This window comes from Hemiscyllium ocellatum, chromosome 5 (assembly GCF_020745735.1).
Source record: "Hemiscyllium ocellatum isolate sHemOce1 chromosome 5, sHemOce1.pat.X.cur, whole genome shotgun sequence".
Lineage (NCBI taxonomy): Eukaryota > Metazoa > Chordata > Chondrichthyes > Orectolobiformes > Hemiscylliidae > Hemiscyllium > Hemiscyllium ocellatum.
Genome location: NC_083405.1, coordinates 47553847 through 47574477, shown reverse-complemented (window position 1 = coordinate 47574477; position 20631 = coordinate 47553847). Strand labels below are relative to the sequence as shown.

The 20631-nt window shown below is 39.2% G+C and overlaps 1 protein-coding gene across 2 annotated transcripts in view; it reads right to left on the bottom strand.

Annotated features, from left to right (window-relative positions):
* dgkb (diacylglycerol kinase, beta) overlaps positions 1 to 20631 on the bottom strand; it is a 729492-nt gene that overhangs the window by 421081 nt on the left and 287780 nt on the right. For both annotated transcript variants that reach the window (XM_060825438.1, XM_060825439.1), the window contains exons 15-16: positions 17975 to 18048; positions 16223 to 16297 (exon numbers count right to left, since the gene is read on the bottom strand). In XM_060825438.1, the coding sequence (XP_060681421.1) occupies positions 16223 to 16297; positions 17975 to 18048 (149 nt within the window). The remainder of the gene's footprint in view (positions 1 to 16222; positions 16298 to 17974; positions 18049 to 20631) is intronic.

Genomic DNA, 20631 nt, shown 5'->3' with positions numbered 1-20631 from the left:
ATATTAAACTTGCTATTTTCTTAAACTACTCCCATTTTGCTGCTTTCTCCCTGTGCTCTTTTTTTAAAAATTAATTAACCAGAATCATTTTATTTTTACAATCATCTTACCATCAATTATCAACTGTAGCAGAGGATTTGATATTTTGAAAACTCTCTGCATGAAGAGATTTTTCTCAGTTTCTCCTTTTATGTATTGTGTTCTTTAATTAAGATTATAATCTCATAACTTCAATTTATACAACATGAGAAGTAATTCAAATTTACCTCAACTATTCCCTCTGTCATGTTAAGCACCATCATCAAATTCCCCTCAAATACTCTTGATTTCAGCAGTGCACCTTTCTGTGCAAGTTAGTCTCCACATTCTGATAAATATCCACAGGACTATAAACTTTTGCCTCCAGTGCGAAACTGCACAGTATGTCTTATTTATGGTCCAGTTGTCTTTGCTTTTGTATGCAATTCTTCTCAACAGAAAACTTTAAATCAAATTTGTCTTTGTAATTACTTTCTAACCTGTTCATCCCTTTTAACATTTCTGGATTTGCACCATTTCTTCCCCATATATTGGGAAATTTATCATTTCAGCTGATCGGCTTTTAAACAAATAAAATCCAGTTTGAAATATGACTCAAGCAGATACTCAGCCTTGATATGCAGGGATCTGGCCCTTTATATTTCCATATCAACCATTTCAACTGCTAAGAACTTCTTTTTACTGTAGTTGCGACCTACTGTAATAAACTATTATTCTGTCATCAAAACAATTTGTGGATAAAATGGTCCAATGCATGGTAAAATTATGAAACAGTTTTATTTTCAAAGCAAAACTTTTCTGAAGAGCTCTTTCAACATCAAAAACTATTTGGTAAAGTATTTGTTAAAATAACTCATGAAAGTTTGGGAACGATAGCATTATATTTTTGAGACCCAACAACAAAATTCATATCTAGAAATTAGCAGATATACCAAACTATGAACTGCTGTTACACTGTCATTATTTAGATTCAAATTAATTATTTGTAATCTTACTAGACAAAGCATGTTAAGTTTTCATACAATCACCACTAGTCTCAACACATAAAGTTTTGATCACAATACTTATGGGTGCTATGGCCACTTACTGTTGCCCCAGGTTAACAGCAAAGACTTGTCAGCTTTTATGTAAAACATGCCATGAGAACTTCAGAGTACTAGACCACATAGTCAGACCAATATCTTGAACAACCAGCAGTAATATTAGGTGTACACCTGTTCAGATGATTGGTAGATCCAAAAGAAAAAAAACCTCAAGCCCGAAAGTCATGCTGATAAGTTAAAGCTTGCATTTGCAAGTTAGGCAAAGGAGAGCCAGTGGATGTGATCTATTTGGATTTTGAGAAGGCCTTCAACAAGGTTCTACACAGGAGGTTGCTGAATAAGTTCACAGGTCATGGTCTTAGGAGCAAGGTACTGGTACAAATAGAGGATTCTCTGACTGGAAGAAGGCAGACAGTAAAGATAAGGGGATCTTTTTTTCAGGATAGCAGTTGGTGACTAGAGGACTTCCCCAGGTGTCATTGTTCACACCACACCCATTCATGTTATTAATGAACCGGACAAAGGAACTGAGGGCACTGGTGTTAGGTTTCAGATGACGCAAGGATAGGTAAGCCAGGCAGGCACTTATCTCTCCACCCTTCATGCTCTCTGCCTGTATTCCTGATGAAGGGCTTTTGCCCGAAACGTCGATTTTACTGCTCCTCCGATGCTGCCTGAACTGCTGTGCTCTTCCAGCACCACTAATCCAGAATCTGGTTTCCAGAATCTGCAGTCATTGTTTTTACCTAGGTAGACAGGCAGGTAGTGTTGAGGAAATGGGGATGCTGCACAAGGCCTTCCTTGGATATGCTAGGTAAATGGGCAAAGCAGAAGCAGTTGGAATACATAGTGGGAATGTGAGAGATTATGCACATTGGTAAGAAGAATAGAGGTGTATATTATTTTTTAAATGGAGAAAACTTTCAGAAATCTGAGACAAAAAAGCACTTGGAAGTCCTAGTTCAGGATTCTCAAGGTTAAAATGCGGGTTCAGTTGGCAATTAGGAAGGCCAATGCAATGTTCACATTCATTTCAAGAGGGCTAGAATACAAGAACAGAAATGTACTACTGAAGCTGTCAGACCACATTTAAAATATTGTGAACAGTTTTGGGCCCATATCTAAGGAAACATGTGCTGGCATTGGAAAGGGTCCAGAGAAGTGAAACGAGAAGGATCCCAGGGATTAATGGCTTGTTATATGAGTAGTTGGGAATTTTGGGTCTGTTCTTCATGGAGTTCAGCAGGACAAGGGCAGGTTCTGATTGAAACTTATAGAATACAGAGAAGCCTGGATAGAGAGGACATGGAGATTTACCAGCATATTGCCTGGACTTGAGAGTTTCAGTTATGAACAGAGATTGGACAGACTGGGGTTTTTTTCCAGTGAGGACAGGAAATTAAGAGGGGTCATGATTAAGATGCATAAAATTATGAGGGGCACAGATAGAGTAGGGAGAAAGGAAGAAACTTTTCTACTTGATGGAGGGACCACTGACCAGAGGGCATAGATTTAAAGCAAGAGGTAGAAGGTTGAGAGGAGATGTGAGGAACAAACTATTTCACCCAGACAGTAGTGGGAATCTGAAACTTCTGCTCTGCAAGGGTGAAAGAGGCAAAAAAAACCCTCATATCATTTAAGAAGTATCTAGGTGTGCTTTTGTGCTGCCAAGGCATACAAGACTACAGGACAAGGACTGGAAAATGGGAATAAAATAGTTAGGTGGTTGCATGGAGGCAATGAGCTGAGAGAGCCTTTTTTCTGTGCTGGAGACCTCTTGACTGCAGACTGTCTACTCTTTGGAATGTTGTGTTATCTGTAAAACAATACTTAAATGACAATTCTCCCTCTGGTCTAAAAACATAAATGGTTGCTGATGCTATTCCTTCATCTTCTGTACAGCAATCAGAATCCATATATCAAATCTTGAATGATGAATCACTAGTCAGAATAAATTACTCACAAGAACTGTGTTCATTTCCAACCGGTTCAAATTAGTGGCGTTCTGCTGTATTTGTTCCATCTGGTGCTACAAATTATTTAATTTTTATTTTTGTCTTTTTTGCTCTTCTGAAGTTGAGAAGTACGAAAAGAATTATCCTACAAAGTATTTCAACTCTTTGGAACATGGCTATTCAGAGAACCTGCTTGAAATAACTTCACTAAAATAGAAACATTCTCAGATGGTCAATTCTAAACACAGGAGAAGTAGTGACTTCAAAAGCAGGATATATCGGTTATGACTAATGTTCTTAGAATGAAATGTTTAAATGTCATCAGATAAAGAACTTACTTAAACTGTAAATTAACTGCGATGTGTTTAGCTTATTTTCCTTAAAAGCAGATAGCTTTAAGAAACGCACAAAGGAGAATGGCCTTTGATCCATTGAAACAACGGGAATTTGAATTCCTCAAGATGGGAATTCTGGGGAAATTGTTAAGTTTAAATATTTAGTGGGAATTTCTGTCTTTAACAATCAAGGTGCAAATGTTCAGCTTGCTGAACACTTGTCCATTTTTCTAATAAGCACTTGTTACACAAAGCTGTATGACTGTATTAACATTCAACATTTAGTCATTCTTCAGATGAAAGCGTTTGCAGCATCAAAAGAATTTAGAGAACCATCATTAAACAAAATAACAGACTTTGTTATTTTGGTGACCATAACATTGACAAAATCAGATTGTGTACTGATACAGTAATGACCAAGTTAAGGTGAGGAGCGCCAGCAGCTCTAGTGACAACAGCTATACTCCATCCTGGGTAAGGACATCAAATTGTAAGAAAATAATCATTGAGAAGGGCATTCTTACCCTTCTCAAAGAATTTAAGGATTGTAGAACAACTTCCAGCAGTTCTCTTGTGAACAGGGCACAACTGCATGTTGACTCTCCGGGCCAACTGTTGTTGCAGGGTTCAGTCACATCCTGCAACAAGATTCTCAGCCAATTGTTCAAGGAAACCCACCAATTTCTGTTGTAACCTGATAAATCCCCAGGGACTGAGAACTAACATCCCAGGGTACTAAAGGAGGTCATCATGGAAATAATGTATGCATTTGTTGTCATCTTCCAAAATTCTATAGACTCTGGAGGAGCTTCTAGAGAACGGAGAATGGGAGATATAACCCCACTATTTAAAAGAGAATTACAGACCAGTTAGCCTTACATCAGAAGTGGGAATGTGCTACAGTCTACAACAAAAATCTTGACAGCAAAACATTTGGGAAGCAGAAAATCCATATTGGTTTTGTCCAATCCCATTATGAAAAGCGAATCATGCTTTAAAAAATCTGGAGTTTTTTTGAGAATGTAACTCGTAGAACAGTTGATGGGGTACATTTGGACTTTTTGAAAGCTTTTGATAAAGTCCATAAAATTCCAGGTATATGGGATGGGACGGGGTAATGACCTGGATGAGGGATCCAAATGCAACATTTCCAAGTTTGCTGATGATACAAAATTGGGCAGGATTATCAGTTCTGAGGGGGGCAGCGAGAAGGCTTTAAAATTATTTAGACAAATTGAGTGAGTGGGCAAACGCATGGCAGATGCAGTACAACATGGCCAAATGTGAAGTTATACACTTCAATGTGAAAAACAGAAAGGAAGATCATTATTTAAATGGTGATTAAAACTCAGAAGAGTGAATGTACAAAGGGATCTGTATATCTGAGTACACCAAATACAATTAGTAATTGAGAAGGCAAATGTGGAGTTTGCATGTTCTCCCCGTGTCTGCGTGGGTTTCCTCCGGGTGCTCCGGTTTCCTCCCACAGTCACAAAGATGTGCGGGTCAGGTGAATTGGCCATGCTAAATTGCCCATAGTGTTAGGTAAGGGGTAAATGTAGGGGTATGGGTGGGTTGCGCTTCGGCGGGTCACTGTTTCCACACTGTAAGTCTAATCTAAATCTAATCAAATGATATATTGGCCTTCAATGCAAGAGGATTTGAGTTCAGAAGTAGAGATGTCTTCCTGCAGTGTCCAGGACATTGGAGAGATCACGTCTATAATACTGAATGTAATTTTGATCTCCCAACCTAAGAAAGGACAGGAAGGGTGACATAGAGATTCACTCGGCAGGACTGTCACATGAAGAAAGATTGTTTGAACTGGGCATATATTCAGTAGACTTCAGAAAGGATAGACGGGATGTGATTGAAATGTATAGAATTCTAACAAAACTAGACAGAAAATCTAGATGTGGGGAGGATGTTTTCCTGATTGGAGAATCTAGAAGCAGTGGATTTAGTGTCAGGATAAAGACTGAGATGAGGAAAAATTTCTTCATTCGAAGGATAGTCAACCTGTGGAACTCTCTAGAACAGAAAGCTGTGGAGGCCAAATCACCGAAAATATTCAAGAAAGAGATCCATACATGTTTAGATTGCAAATACGTCGAGAGGTATAGGGAGAAAGCATGGTTACTGCATCGAGATAGAGGGACAGTCATGATCATATTGAACGACAGAGCGGGCTCAAAGGGTTGATTGACCTGCTCCCTGCTCCAAGCTTCTATGTTTCGGTGGTAGACCATTTAGATTGAGAGGAGAAATGCCTTCACTCAGAATGGTGAACCTGTGGAATTCTTTACCACAGCAAGCTATGGAGGCTTCGTCACTGAATATATTTAAGACAAAAATCAATAGATTTTGAGACAAAAGATGTAAGGGATATGGAGAGAGATGGTTGTATGGCATTGAGTTAGACAATCAATAATGATCACGTTGAGCAGTGAAGCACACACTATGGATCCAAAGGCTCACTCTCCTATGTTCTGTATTATTATGTTTCTAAGGGGAGTCACTTAAGCACTGAAATTCCCTGCCTCTGACTCCTTCTAGGATTCCCCTTTCCCTTCCTTAAAGATCCCCATTGAGGATTAAATGCTATGTCATGAAGCTCCTTTGCAGTTACAGCCTAGATACGTAAGCACGTTCCAAATCTACGGGCGTCATCTTAGAGGCATGAATGAAGTGGGCTATGGCATCAAAGGTGGCAGAATTGCACAAGAAGTCCAGGGAGGCCCATTGCAATGTTAGGATGTTACTAAATGTGCACAGCATATCAGTAAAATAGACACAAAAATTTCTCGACATGCAGGTTAAAGCAAATTTTAGCTCAGATCCTGCTCCAACAGAACACCCATTTTGGATGCCAAACACCTACATCTCAGAATGCACTCCAAGGCACCCATTGCACACATCCAATGCCACACACACAATGGCATTCAATATGGCGATGAACCAGCCTCCAAGAACAGTCATGGCAGTTTCAGTGCCCTTCTGAAGATCAGTGCTACACCTCAGGGTGAAATGCAACTATCATTGTGACACTGCAGAAAGGGTATCGTGCACTCAGGGACAGGAACCCAGCTCATCGACTAGACCTAGCCTGCTTCCTTACTCTAAGCCTAGCTGAATGTTCATGGCACCCTTGCCTGGTCTTTTAGCACTTTCCCCTCATCCAGATATACCAGACTCTCAAGTCTGCTGTGTTACCTTATCATTTAGCACAGACACAAAACCATGAAGACATTGCTGTTAGCAGTTGTCAGACAATTCAAGGGACTTTCAGTCAGGAGGTCCTGGCACAGTAAGTCATGGGCAGCCTCTGATACCAGTCCGGGGACTTGAACACAGTGAGTCAAACACTCAGGATCCTCTCTGCACAAGGGGTGAGGGTTGAATGTTGGACAATCCACCACCTATTTTGACTCTTCCTTCCGTGTTGTGGGTTGCTTTCGTCCTGGAATGAGAGGCAGGTAGGTACTAAGGGAGATGCTGTCATTTACAGAATGGTGGGGAGGTGGGGGTAGTGAGTGAGCAGTGCAGAGGTCATGCAGGGTTAGCAGCGACAGGGGCTTGGCTGGATGTCAGTGATGAGGGAAGATGCTGCAGGTTGAGCATGAACCTTAGTGGGAGATGGGTACATTTCCTGAGAGAGAATGAGCGTGAGGTATTGGAACGAGGATGATGGTAGTTCGGATGGTGGAATGGACCTTTATCCTGCTTCGGTGCACATTCCTGTAGACAGGTTAGACTGCTGTGACCTCAACTGGCATGGTCTGGTCCTTTGACTTCCACTACTGGCCCTGGGGGAAAGGGATGGCACTTATCTGCACCAACACATTGTTCAGGAGTTCCAGCTTCCTGCCCACAAAGCAGGGCACCAATTTTCCCTCATCTGCGTGGCCAGGACTAATATCAGGAACTGTGCTCAGCAGCTCTGAACTGACAGTGCTTGTCTGAGTGTACAACAGGGTTTTAAAAGATGGTGCAGATGTTGGGGGTGATACAATCTATTTTGTGATGTCCCTGCAATTTTGTATTTAAATTTCATACCAGGGATGCTCCTTGCCATTTTTCAGACCAATCTTGAATGTTATGTAGACCTTACCGTGTAGTGGCATGGACTGCCTCAGTGTGAGGAGTTGGGAACGGTGGTGAACGTGGTCTAATCATCAGCAAGGATCCCCATTTCAGATCTTAGGTTGGTGGAATGTTTGTTAATGAAGCAGTTAAACATACTTAGGCTTCAGATGCTCCTCTGAGGAACCTCTGCAGTAATGTCTTTGGAATGAGATGACTGACACCCAAAAATCATAATCAGCTTCATTTTTGCACGGTACAACTCTACATTTCTTCCATTTTGTAGCTATACCAGAACACCTTGAGTAGAAGAACAGCTGGTTCTGGAGCTAAAGCCTTCAATATTACTCCAGGTTATCATCAGACCTTATAACATTTGCAGTATTCAGCACCTTCAGTTTCTTCATTTCACAAGTGCACTGAATTGGCTGAAGATAGAGAGCTCTGATGCTGGGAATTCCAACTTGCACAAAACACAAGCTGCCTGATTCGTGCCCCTGCAAAAATATTTGGTGCTGTTTTCAGCTTCTGAACTAATATGCCCATTTCTCTCGCAGAAAATTCATGCCCAAATATCAACTCTTGGTCTATCCAAAACTGGGTATAGAATCCTCTGTCATTCATTGAAAAAAAAAGCATCAGTACAGTTAATTTGAAAAATCAAAGATCAACAGTCCACTTTTAGTCATAGAGATGTACAGTATAGAAATTGATCCTTCGGTCCAACTCGTCCATGCCAAACAGATATCCTAAACTGATCTAGCTCCATTTGCTAGCATTTGGCCCATATCCCTCTAAACCCTTCCAATTCATGTACCCATCCAGATACCTTTTAAATGGTTGTAATTGTATCAGCTTCTGGCAGCTCATTCCATACCCACACCACCCTCTGCATGAAAAAGTTGCCTGTAAGGTTCCTTTTAAATATTTACCCACCCACTCGCAACCTATGCCCTCTAGTTTTGTACTCTCCTATCTTGGGAAAAAGACCTTGGTTATTCACCATATCCACGCCCCTCATGATTTTATAAACCTCTAAAAGAACCCACCTCAATCTCCAATGCTCAAGGGAAAATAGCCCCAGCCTATTTAGCCTCTCAAATCCTCCAACCCTTCAGAAAATTAAATAAATTGTACAAAATATACAATACACACATTATTTCCATTGAAGTTAATGGGAAAGAAGATCAACTAAATTGTAAAACAGGCAGTAATTCTTTATTTTGTATTTTAAACTATTGCTCAAAAACTAACTGCAATTTCACCATTTCAACTTTTGCAAACCCCCCCCTTATCAATTTGCATACCTCAAACAGAACATCCTTCACCTTTCTGCATCAGATTCCTGGAAATACTACTTATTACATTTCACAATTTCTCTGTATTCCATGAACAGGAAACCTTTCCCTCTCTTCATTTACTACTGTGTTAGTTTCTGGGAGCAGCGAGCCTTTCTTGCATTCTAATGTAATCGAATGCATCAAGGTACAATGATTCTGACAATTTCAACATAAATGGGTTTCAGTGCTCTACAAAATTTAACCAAACACCTAAAACACCTTTTATGGATATCTATCAGTCTGATCCTTGATACTTCCTACGATTGTGTGGGTTTCATTCCATCTTTCCATTATTTTTTGAAAGCCTTCCTATATCAGAGGTATAGGCTGGGTCTTTTCCCTCGGATGGGGATTTCAAGACAAGGGGCCCCATTTTTAAGGTGAGAGGAGAGAGATATAAAAAAGACACGAGGGGCATTTTTTTTGACACAGAGGGTGGTTCACATGTAGAATGAACTTCCAGAGAAAATGGTGGATGCGGGTACAGTTATGCCGTTTTAAAGGCATTTGGATAAGTACACGAATAGAAAAAGTTTGGACAGATATGGGCCAGGAGCAGGTAGGTAGGACAAGGTTAGTCTGGGATTGTGTTCATAATGGACTGGTTGGACTCTATGAATGAGGTTCTAGAGACTGTATGACTATATGACTCTATTAACAATATCAGCAGAATCATCACAAATGTTAATTGATCATCTGGATGTGTGTATTTTGTCATAAGGACAAATCTGGTGGAATATTCTCCCAACTAATTTGATTTTTCAGGTCTGCATAGGTAGCCAGGGCAGTCCTGTCCCAGTGTTGAGAAAGAGAGCAGAAATGCCAACTGCATGTGGTGTTTCCATCTACTTCCCCAAAAAGATTCAGTATTATTCCATTAAGTTTGCAAATTCACTGAAGTCAGCATTTGGGATCAATCAGAATCTCCATGGTTGATTTATTTCTGCATAAAACTCAACTGCACCAAAAATCTAAGTTTTATGCAGAAACACCACAGTCTTTATAGTTAAGGATATCACCAAAACCAACCAAAATTCCCATCCTCCCTATGTCAGTATCCACATTGCTTTATTCTTTGTCAACATGCAAACAGTCATGTGGATGGATCAGCAATCATTTTTGCTTTTTTTAAAACTAATAGGTCAGCATGTGGGTCCTGGCATGGAACCTTGTCAACATAACCTTGGAAATTAGACATTTGGATAGTCAAATTAATCTGGTCAGATAACAGGCCCTTCGGCCCAACAAGTCCACACCGATCCTCTGAAGAGCAACACACCTAAACCCATTCCCCTACATTTACCCCTTCACCTAACACTATGGGCAATTTAGCATGGCCAATTCACCTAACCTGCACATTTTTGGACTGTGGGAGGAAACCGGAGCACCCGGAGGAAACCCACGCAGACACGGGGAGAATGTGTAAACAGAGGACTGACAGATTTTACTTTTCATTTGGATACTGTGTGAATTTGGAGCTTCATTAAATAAATATTTACTGCAACAATATAAGTGATTTATGTTTTGAGATGTTTCTGAAGACTTCCTACTAACAAGCACTTCCTACCACTGTACAGCAGTCATTAAAAATGTAATTAAGTAAACATGGGATGAAGTGTTTTCCACAATGCTCAGAGTTTCAGTTAAATGGCCTGTTTGCATCTTGACTAAACAGTAATCCTTTTCCTTTCCTACTAAGATACAAATGGATCATGGCAGCAATTATTAATCCATTTGATTTTAACTTTGCTTCTTTATTCCATACTTTGTTAAACAATTACACTCGTCTGTAACTTGAGATGCATCAAGAAGATTAAGGAAATAACCAGCTGTTAATAACATGTATTTATCAACATCTTTAGATAAGTGGGGTTTAAGCTGACATATAGACTTTGATATTGGCTGGCTTGGCACAATATAGAGCAATTTACCAGCAGCAGTTTTGGGCTGAAAATCACAGTGAAACTAATTTTTTGTAGGTTCATAACAAGAACAAAGCCATATTACTGACAAATGGATCTCATTTGAATTTAGATTTCATTGATATAAGGTTTGTTTGTAACGTTTTCAACCATATGTGAAATTCTAGCAATATTGTTGCTTTCACTCTCTTTTAACAGTTGCATTGGAAATCCCAGGGCATGGTCAGCTCCAACACATTGCATAAGGTGGATCAATTGCATATAATTACTGTCCAAGCTTGCTGCTATATTTGCCACTGCACTAAAACATCCACTGGCAATTGAGTGCAGAGGTGGAAGCGAGTCATTCACACCCAATTCTCCGTGGTCAGCTTATCAACATAGTAAGCTTAAATGGATGTAGGACACATATTGGAAACAGAAATTGACAACAGCAAATAAGTGTAATTTTAAAAAGGATGGTTACAGTTCTAAGTGCAGAAATACTGAAAATCTATAAAATATATATTTCTACTTCTTAGTTCTTCCCAATCAGCAGCCCTTTCTACTTCCTATGCCATAAGCTCTCATGATTGTCACCTTCACAATGCTATTAACTTCTGATGGTTCCTACCTGCCCAGGATGGTCCTTAGCCACGACCTTGTGCTGACAGTCAGTCGGTCAATCTAACTGACTGCTAACTGAGCAATGCTGTAACAAAACTAATCATGACATCCTCTGAATACACGGAGCAGAACCCTTGTGTTCCTGGAACCAGGGGTCCTACCTGCTCCCATTATATCTCAGCAAGGTAATATTTCCAGCCATTACTATGGAACACTATAAAGCTAAGTTAAGGACTTTTAGTACCAATATGATAAACCTACTCCCGAGATTTGTCATTCATTACTGTTGCCTATAACTGTGACTTTAAGAATGCTTTCAGTGGTGCAACCTTGGGAATAAATGGTCACTTCCATTTTGATATAACGGAGCGAATACTGTTGAAAACTTAGACAGTTATTTCACACATCTGTAAAAAATATTAATGCACACATACAAATGTCGGCTTGCACAAAATTTTATCTTCTTTTTCCTCACTGCCCTTGCCCTCAATCGATTGGGTTGGTATCATCATGTTCAAATACAAGGACCACAGAATTGTGAGCAAGTAACGCAAGCCTCCAATATTCACCTGGTTCTCTCTGGTTTATACAGGATGTGATTTTGTCACCTGATGAGAAGTAACAGGTGCAACAGAACCATAAAGAAGCTGGAAAGCTCTTTGTGAGAACAGCTAATAGCACTGACGGCTGAATTATTAGCTTCCTATTTTTGTAAAGATGGTTTTCTGTGATCTGGCTCACTTTTGAAACTTTGAATGAATCCAGTTCAGGCAGAATAAATATGCTTCCTTTTCTTACTGTAATTGTTAGTGATTTTGCAAACTCACAAGGTATAACTCTCACTTTGAGAGAAGTATGCAGGGGAAAGAAAGTGTCATACCGAGATAGTAACAGGGAGGTAGTCAAGAAGATCAATGGAATAAATCTCTTGGCTAAACTTAATGTTAGTGACACTTTGAGATACTATTTTGTTTAGGAATAAAAGAGAATTAGAGACATTTTATTTGGTAAGAAGCACTTTTTAATGCATCTCTTTGAAGGAGTGGGTGTTTGAGATCAAAGCGAACTGAGGTATGAGGGCTACTTTTATTCCTGTCATCCCATTAATTCATCTGTAGTGGGTTCTGTAGGCACAAACATTCTGCCCTAATGTCCTCCCTGCTTTAGGCAGGCCCTGAAATATTCCACACAGTACAAGGTGCACACCCGGCAAACAGTTTTCCAAAGAAAGAAGTTGACTGGGAAGACCCTCCAAAAAATGTGTGCACCCCTTCCCACCCCCACTCCCCCACCCAATCCAGAAATACTACCCTACTTTCTGACAGATAGTGTTTTTGTTCGGAGGGATAAAGGACAAGTGGATCATACAGGAAGGAAATCCAAACTGTGCAAGACCATTTGAATCTAGTATTGAGTTCAAAGAGACCACATTCCCAGTGTGAAAGTCTTAGATTGATGAAGTAGCTATAAATGCTTGTGAAAGGCAGATAAAACAAGTTTTTTTTTAAAATCTCCAATCTTTTAGACATTGTAAAAGGTCAAAAGGTCAGGATTGGGTTGTCAATGTGAATTCAAAAAAACATGCTCTGCCAGCCTGCTCATATTAACAACTCAATAAAAGCAGGCTAGCAAAGAAGGCTAGCAACTTCAAGAGCAAACTAATGGGTTGATTATTGGTTGGGTTGTATCAGTCCTTATCTTGTGCACAGGACATGCAATTTTCCACATTCTTGGATAATTGCGAGTGTATTAATTGTACTAGAACAGTGGGTCTTGGGGCATGGCTAGTTGTGGAAGTACTGAAGTTTCAACAGAGTTCTTTGCTGTCATTTCCAAGGGCTTTTATTATAGCTGAGGTCATTATGAATATTTGACCCAAGTTCCAAAAGCTTAATTAAACATTCATCTCAATGAAGGAGGTCCAAGCTGATATCTGATTGACAGTTTAGGAGCTATTAAAGGATGAGTAGTCTTTGATGTAATTACGATAGTGCAGTTCCTCTGCAAGCTACATGGCTCATGATGAATCTGATGGTGTTCTGTGTGATTGGTACAAAGCCCATCCATTGTTAAAAAAAAGTGTGTTTCCACAACCAGCCATGTCCCTAGAAATGCTGTTCTAGTACAATTAAAACACCTGCAATCATGCAAGAATATGGAAAATTGCATGTCCCGTGCACAAGAAAAGGACTGATGCAACCCAACCAATAATCAACCCATTATCCTGCTCTCGATTATCAAAGTGATGGAAGGTATTGTCAGCAGGTCAGCAATAACTAGCTCACCCGTGCTCAGTTTGTGTTCTGCCAGGGACACTCAGCTCTTTACCTGATTACATCTATACAGTAATCCAATCATGGACAAAAGAGTAGAACTCAAAAGTTGAGGTGAAAGAGACTGCCCTTAACATCATGGCAGCATTTAAGCTAGTTTAGCATCAAGGAAAGCTGACAAACTGATGATAATGTGAATCTTGAGTGAACCAGTCATACCTAACACAATTCACTCGTGATGAAGGGCTTATGCTCAAAATGTTGATTCTCCTGCTCCTCGGATGCTGCCTGACTGGCTGTGCTTTTCCAGCCCAACACTCTCAACTCTGATCTCCAGCATCTGCAGTCCTCACTTTCTCCATACCAAACACAAGTTGTTGGAGGTCAAACATCAGAGGGGCAGTACATCTTTGCAGGGTTTCCATAGTTCAGTATCTTTGGTGCAACCATCTCAGCTGCTTCAATGACTTCCCATCCATCATTCGGTCAGAAACTGGGGATATTCACCAATGACTGCACAAAGTTCAGCTCCCTTTGTGCCTCCTCAGATAATGAGGCTCTATGTCCAAATGCAGCAAGACCTGGACACATTCAAGCTTAAGCTGACAATTGGCAAGTAACATTCAGCCAGGCAATGGCCACCTCCAATGAGAGCATGGAACCATGTGCCCCTGACATTACATTGACATTAACATCACTTCCCACTATCTTCCATTTCACTATGTTCGCTTGTAAAAATAATTTTACTTATGAAATGTGGGCATCATTAACTAGGTCAGCATTTATTGCCTGCTCTTAATTACCCAATGGGCAGTTATGAGTCAACCACATTTCTATGCATCTGGCATACCATGTAAGGAAGGATGACAGTCTTCCTTGACTACAGGACATTAGTGAACCAGCTGGAATTTTTGACAATTGACCGTGGTTGCATAGAAACTAGACCAGCTCTTCATTCAAGATTTAACTGAAATCTAATTTCGCCATCTGCCATGGTGGGTTTTGAATGTATGTCCCCAGAGCATTGAATAAAAAAGAACAGAAAACTGCAGATATTGGAAATCAGATGCAAAAACAGAAATTCGTGGAAGACTCAGCAGGTCTGTAAAAAGGCAGAATCAACGTTTTGAGTCTAGTGACCCTTCTGAAGATGTTTTCCAGCATTTTTTTTTGTCCTCAGAACATTGGCCTGGAGTTCTGGATGACTAATTAAGTGACGTTACCACTACATTGTCATAATACCTTTTTTTTATAAACCATATCTCTTTTTAAGTCTCCCACTACTCAGAAAAAATGTCCTAAAATCCCAAGTTTTCTTCAACTAATTTTCTGTGATCCACCTCTATGTAAACTTTTATTAATGGAGGGTGCTACAAATAAACATAACTGGTTGGGGTTATCTTTTCTCATAGAATTCTGGTAGACAACTATGCCTTTCCCCCCAAGAGTAGAAGGTTCAAAAGAAGTACATTTGTTCACTGTTGTTTTGTTTATGTTTTACAGGAAGGACTCTCTATGGTTGAATGGAAAGGCAGACGTTTAAGATATTATACTGTTGTTTGTGAATTAGGAAACAGATGTGTCTGGTAATCTTGCCTCAGGCTGACTGCAATCTTGTAATGTTTCTGTAAGGGTAAGATTTATCAGCTAGTACATCCCACCCTGCTGGGAACACAGGGTATCATAACAAGCAACACAGTGCATTATTCATACAAGACTGTTCTTCACTATTTGTCTTCAACAGTAATGAAACCCGTCAACTCCTAAGATATAAAAAGTTTCTACGCAGATTTAAATGACTTCACTGTCTTTCAGAGACAAAACTGAATTATCAGTTGAATGATCTTATTAACAAACAGCATGCATAACCAAAATACGTTGTTATACACAGTCATTTATTGAAAATATTTTTAAAACGTTGTGATCTTATTACTTTTATTTAAGTTAAAAATTTTATTGCATATAATTTGAGTTAGATCTGTAATCCACTGAACAGTTTAGCCTTTGGAAAAAAGTTGTGGGTATCATGTCATTAACAAATATTCCTGTCTGAGAGCTTTTATTTTAAGTCTATCCAAAACAAACGAGATATTAGGTTTTAAAGACGAAGGTGAAATTTCATAAATTCAAAGTTTTTTTTATAGCTGATGTGTAAATCATAGAATCATAAAATCCGAACAGTGTTCAAACAGGCCATTTAGCCCATCAAGTCCAGAAAGCAGCCCACCCATACCCACACTCCCTACTCTATTCCTGTAACCCTGCATTCTCCATAGCTCATCCCCCTAGCTTGCACATCCCTAGACACTATGGTAATTTAGCATAGCCAATCCACCTAACTGGCACATCTTTGGACTGTGGGAGGTAACCAGAGCACCCAGACAAAATGTACGCGAACACAGGGAGAATGTAAAAACTCCACAAACACAGTCACCAGAGGGTGGAATTGAACCCAGGCCCCTGGTGCTAGCCATTGAGCCATGTCATAGATGATTAGTAACTAGCTTCTAATTTATACAGTAAAACACATTTTTTTGTTCAAAATGAATATTTATGAAACTTATAATGTTTTACATTTCCAACTTCTGGATGATATTTCTAGCTCCTGCGTTGGTGCTGCACTTACCCTGGCATTGGTCCACTACTGGCAAGGTTGTAAACCTGGCGTGGATTCAGAAGAAACTGGAATTTTCTGAAGATTCTGTGAAAAGAGTATAAATATACTATCCATTTCTTTAAGCAGTCTGTTTTATGTTAGATCACCGTTTCAGATTTTTTTTCAAAAAGGAAGTTGAATTTGACAAAGCAAAAATGAGTCTTTATGTAATGCATGTGGATTCATCACTTAATACAGAAGTGATCTGTATTGTTACTGTAATCATTTTAGTTTTAATGATGATTTATAATGAAGGTCTTTTCCAGGAATGTGCTAGGGTCAAGCCTGTACTGGTGTCACACCTAATTAATGTCCCCAGGCAGTGTTCTCACAGCAATATGAGTTGAAACAGTGCACAAGTCACAGGGGAGGATAAATGGAGGCACTTGTAGAGGATATTAACTAGACACGACACTTGTACCAGGTCATTTGTTTTCCACACTTTATTTTCACTGCACAATTAATGACGCACAATTTTAATTGCACAACATTTAGTATTTCAAAACAACTAAACAGAAGTACAGAAATGCAATTTCACAAATGTATCTTTCTGATTTTGTTAGTAAATATTTTTAGAAATATTTGCTGAGGAGAACTGTTTTAGGAGAAACTGGCATGTGTCAGAGATCGGGAAGATTTTGAATAAAAAACAAAAATATCAAGGAAGTGCTTAATGTTTAATGAAAATCTGTTAATAATATATTTTAAAACAAACTATGGTTGAATTATAATGGACTTTTTTTTAAATTGCCTTATTTTAAGATACTTCTGAACAGTTAGCTTCTTAAAATAAAATACTAACCAATATCCAATGTTATAAGCAGAAACTCAAGACGTTAGCATAAACACAGACTTATGCAGAACCACATAAACCAATAAACAGTGTGTCATTTAGTTACAACCACCTCTGTGTATAAAGTACACATAGTGCAGCTTTCATCAAGTCTTACTGTCAGCAGTTATACCCTGGCAACAAAGATCACAATGGTGCTTTTATTTCTGTGTTCACTAATACACACCTCCAAACTTTGTGTTGGAATGGGGTGGGGGTGGGGGTTGGGGGGGAGAGGCACATGTGGCTAGTGGAGAGGAGAGAGGTTAGGTGGCCCAGATTATTCACTGAATAATTTGATTATGTATTTTCACAAACAGGCCAATAAACCTTGGGAAGCCTGATTTACTTAAAAATTTGATTTGGACTGTGGCACTGGGGTTAACGTTTCACCATTGCCTTCGCATAGCGGTTGCCACAGAAACATTAGTTGCTTTGCAAGATCTCAGGGCATGAACTCTTGGCTTGGAGAATCCTCATCTTTAGTGCCTTCCTCTGGCTCCTCAGGACAGAGATTTTCTCTCTCTCAAGGTAGCTAGGAGCCTTTGATAAATGATGGGATCACATTTCAACCAGATGCCTGTCTTTTTCTGCATCAGTCCACTTGCCTCCAGCAATATAAAGTCAATGAAGTTTCAAGTGCCTAGGGGTTTTATCCATTGCCATTTGATATGACAGGATGATCCCTTGTGTTTGGGTAATGCTTCTCTCTGATGTTATACATAGACATCACTTTCTAGTACAGAATAAAATCCCAATTACAGTATTGAATCAATAATTAGGAAAGTTGACATTTCTGCAGAACATTTGGGATTACAGTTGCACTTTTATCAGACTTTTGTAGTTTCTTTTTTTTTGAGGTCAAATTGAAAAAGAAAACACAAGCTCACCTTTCTCCCTGCTTTCCACCACTTTTCGGGTTCACAAACACTAGAAGTGGATGCGTGCCTGGAATCGGTGTGATCTGTGAAAAGGTAACAAATTGTGAGATTTTCATTCAAGTTCAGAGTGTCAAGTTTTTTACCCAAATTTGTATCTTATTGTATTTCCATAAATGTTTAAATTTCAACAATGCTACATTGAAAAGGTCTGAAGGAGGTGATACTGCAACTTAAATCCTTCTTCTGAAATAGTCCTTTTGCCCAGAGAGGCATCTAGTCTTGGATTGAAACCTCCCCAAAACCATGCAGCTGTTATAGGTTGAAGAAGAATCCTTTATCATCTTTTTTTTGGAGGTGGGGGGGGAAACAGAACAGCAGTCTCTCGACACCTGGATGATATTTCCCAGTGGCTCAAACTATTGCCTGGTTCTGCACAGGATCCTGCCAGTTTTGTGTCCTCTACAGTTGAGGAGCATTAAGACCAGGCATTAAGGTGACTCAGGGATCGTGTCTATCTCTTTTGCAACAACTGGTAAAATCAGCGCCGTCCAGTCCGGTGGAACATTAATGCTGGGCAGCAAGCATTTCGTCATTTCTTTCCATTCACTTGTATTTTTCACAACAGCAAGGCCAATGAAGTATTCAAACTAGTTAGCACCCAAAACACATTTATTAAAAACAGATTGTGGAAAATAGTGCATTTTTTTAAATGTCAAAAAACACACCAGGTGGATGGAAGCCAATTCTGCAGCTTATACTAAGAAACTATAAGCATGCACCTACAACGTATTATGCTACCTCTGAACAGGAGTTCCCTGTAGTCCTCATGAGTTGTTTTGAAAGCAATTCTTTTCCACCAGGTTTTCCATTGACATACCAACTTTTACAGTTAATTAAATAGCATATGTAATTGAAAGTAAATCTCTGATCATTAAGTGTCGTTATCATTATTGGCAGAGTGGCATTTGGCACCACACTCTTACTTAATGTTAACACCTACACAATCGTAACATTGACTGCAATGAATCAACCAGTTCTTTATAAATAACCGCAAAGAACTGCAGAAACGCAGCACCCCAAATTTCAAAGTAATGCCCTACATTTTCTTACCACTTTGGTCAAAAATAGTCACAAGCTCCCCTTGGGATTTTGTCATATTTTTCTTTCCATGATTGTGCTGCTGTCCTTTTCAGAGCATTAACTATGTGCCAATGGAACACAGAATGACAGAGATGAAGTACCTAACTACCTCAGTCTGAAGTCCCGATGGAATCAGGTAAATTAATGAGACTCATCCAAAGGTTATGTATGATCTATTACTTCCTCTAATTATAAATAATAATCCTGATCATTATGCTGGTTAGCTATAAAGAACTAAGATAAATGTGCTTAACCATGATTAATAGACATCAATGAACTGCATAGGTCTCTTTTGTTGCCATGGTATCTCAAGGTACCGCAGTTATTCCTTTTTGTTTCTTTCTTTCCACTGTTACACTGGGAAGTAAATATGAGTCTGCTTTGCAAATCAATTTCAGGCTTCAGCAGCACTTAAAAGATCTTTTTAGTGCTCTATTCCAAAGAGTTAAAGTACTTTTAAGAACAGCTGAACGGATATATATGTTCATTGCAATTAAATAAATCACTTCCTGAGAAACAACGTTAAAGAAGTCCAGTTATTCTCAACACTAGAGCTAAAATAATGTCTGACAGCTGGAAACTACAACTTAATAATATGTCATAATAGCATAGCCAAAGTTGAAGAGATGACAGCCTTATCACATGTACTACAGCCTGCAATTTATTGCTGAAACGTCAGGCCAAATACCTTGCAAATAGTGCTTATTTTAAAATGTTCTGAAATTCTGCCATTTACCAAGCATAAAACAGATCCACCCTTACACTGCTAGTTCATGTCAAAAGTAATAGGTAAAAGGCAACAGCAGTTTTGACCTATGTCAGCAGTCATATTCTTTTAATCTTTTCATTCAAAGTAATGTGATGATTGAAGAGCCACTAAGATAGAAGAAATCAGTTCATCGTTTTTTTTTACCAGTCACAAAATCAATATGAATTGTATTATTGCCAGTGCTTGCCAACAGCACAGAACATTCTTTTGTCACTCGATGGCCTTGAGAAAAAGTTTTGAGAACATTTTTATTTCTCTTTCTTTCCTCTTGTCCCCCTCTTCATCTTCTGATAGTGACAGTTACTAACCAGGGGGATAGATTGAAATTAATTGGTGGAAGGATGATACAGAGGCAATGAGAGTCATGGAAGCCACTGTCTGAAAGGTGGTACAGACAGAATTGCTCATTGCATTTAAAGAAAACTTGGATAGAGTCATAGTCATAGAGTCATAGAGTCATACAGCACAGAAACAGACCCTTCGGTTCAACCAGTCCATGTCAAACATAATCCTAAACTAAACTAGCCCCACATGCCTACTCTTGGCCCATATTCCCCCAAACCTTTCCTATTCATGTACTTATCCAAATGTCTTTTAAACATTGTAACCTCATCCACATCCACCACTTCCTCTGGAAGTTCATTTCACACATCCTCTGTATAAAAGATTTGCCCCTTCTGTCTTTTTAAATCTCTCTCCTCTCACCATAAAAATGTGTCCCCTAATCTTGAAATCCCCCATCCTTGGAAAAAGACAC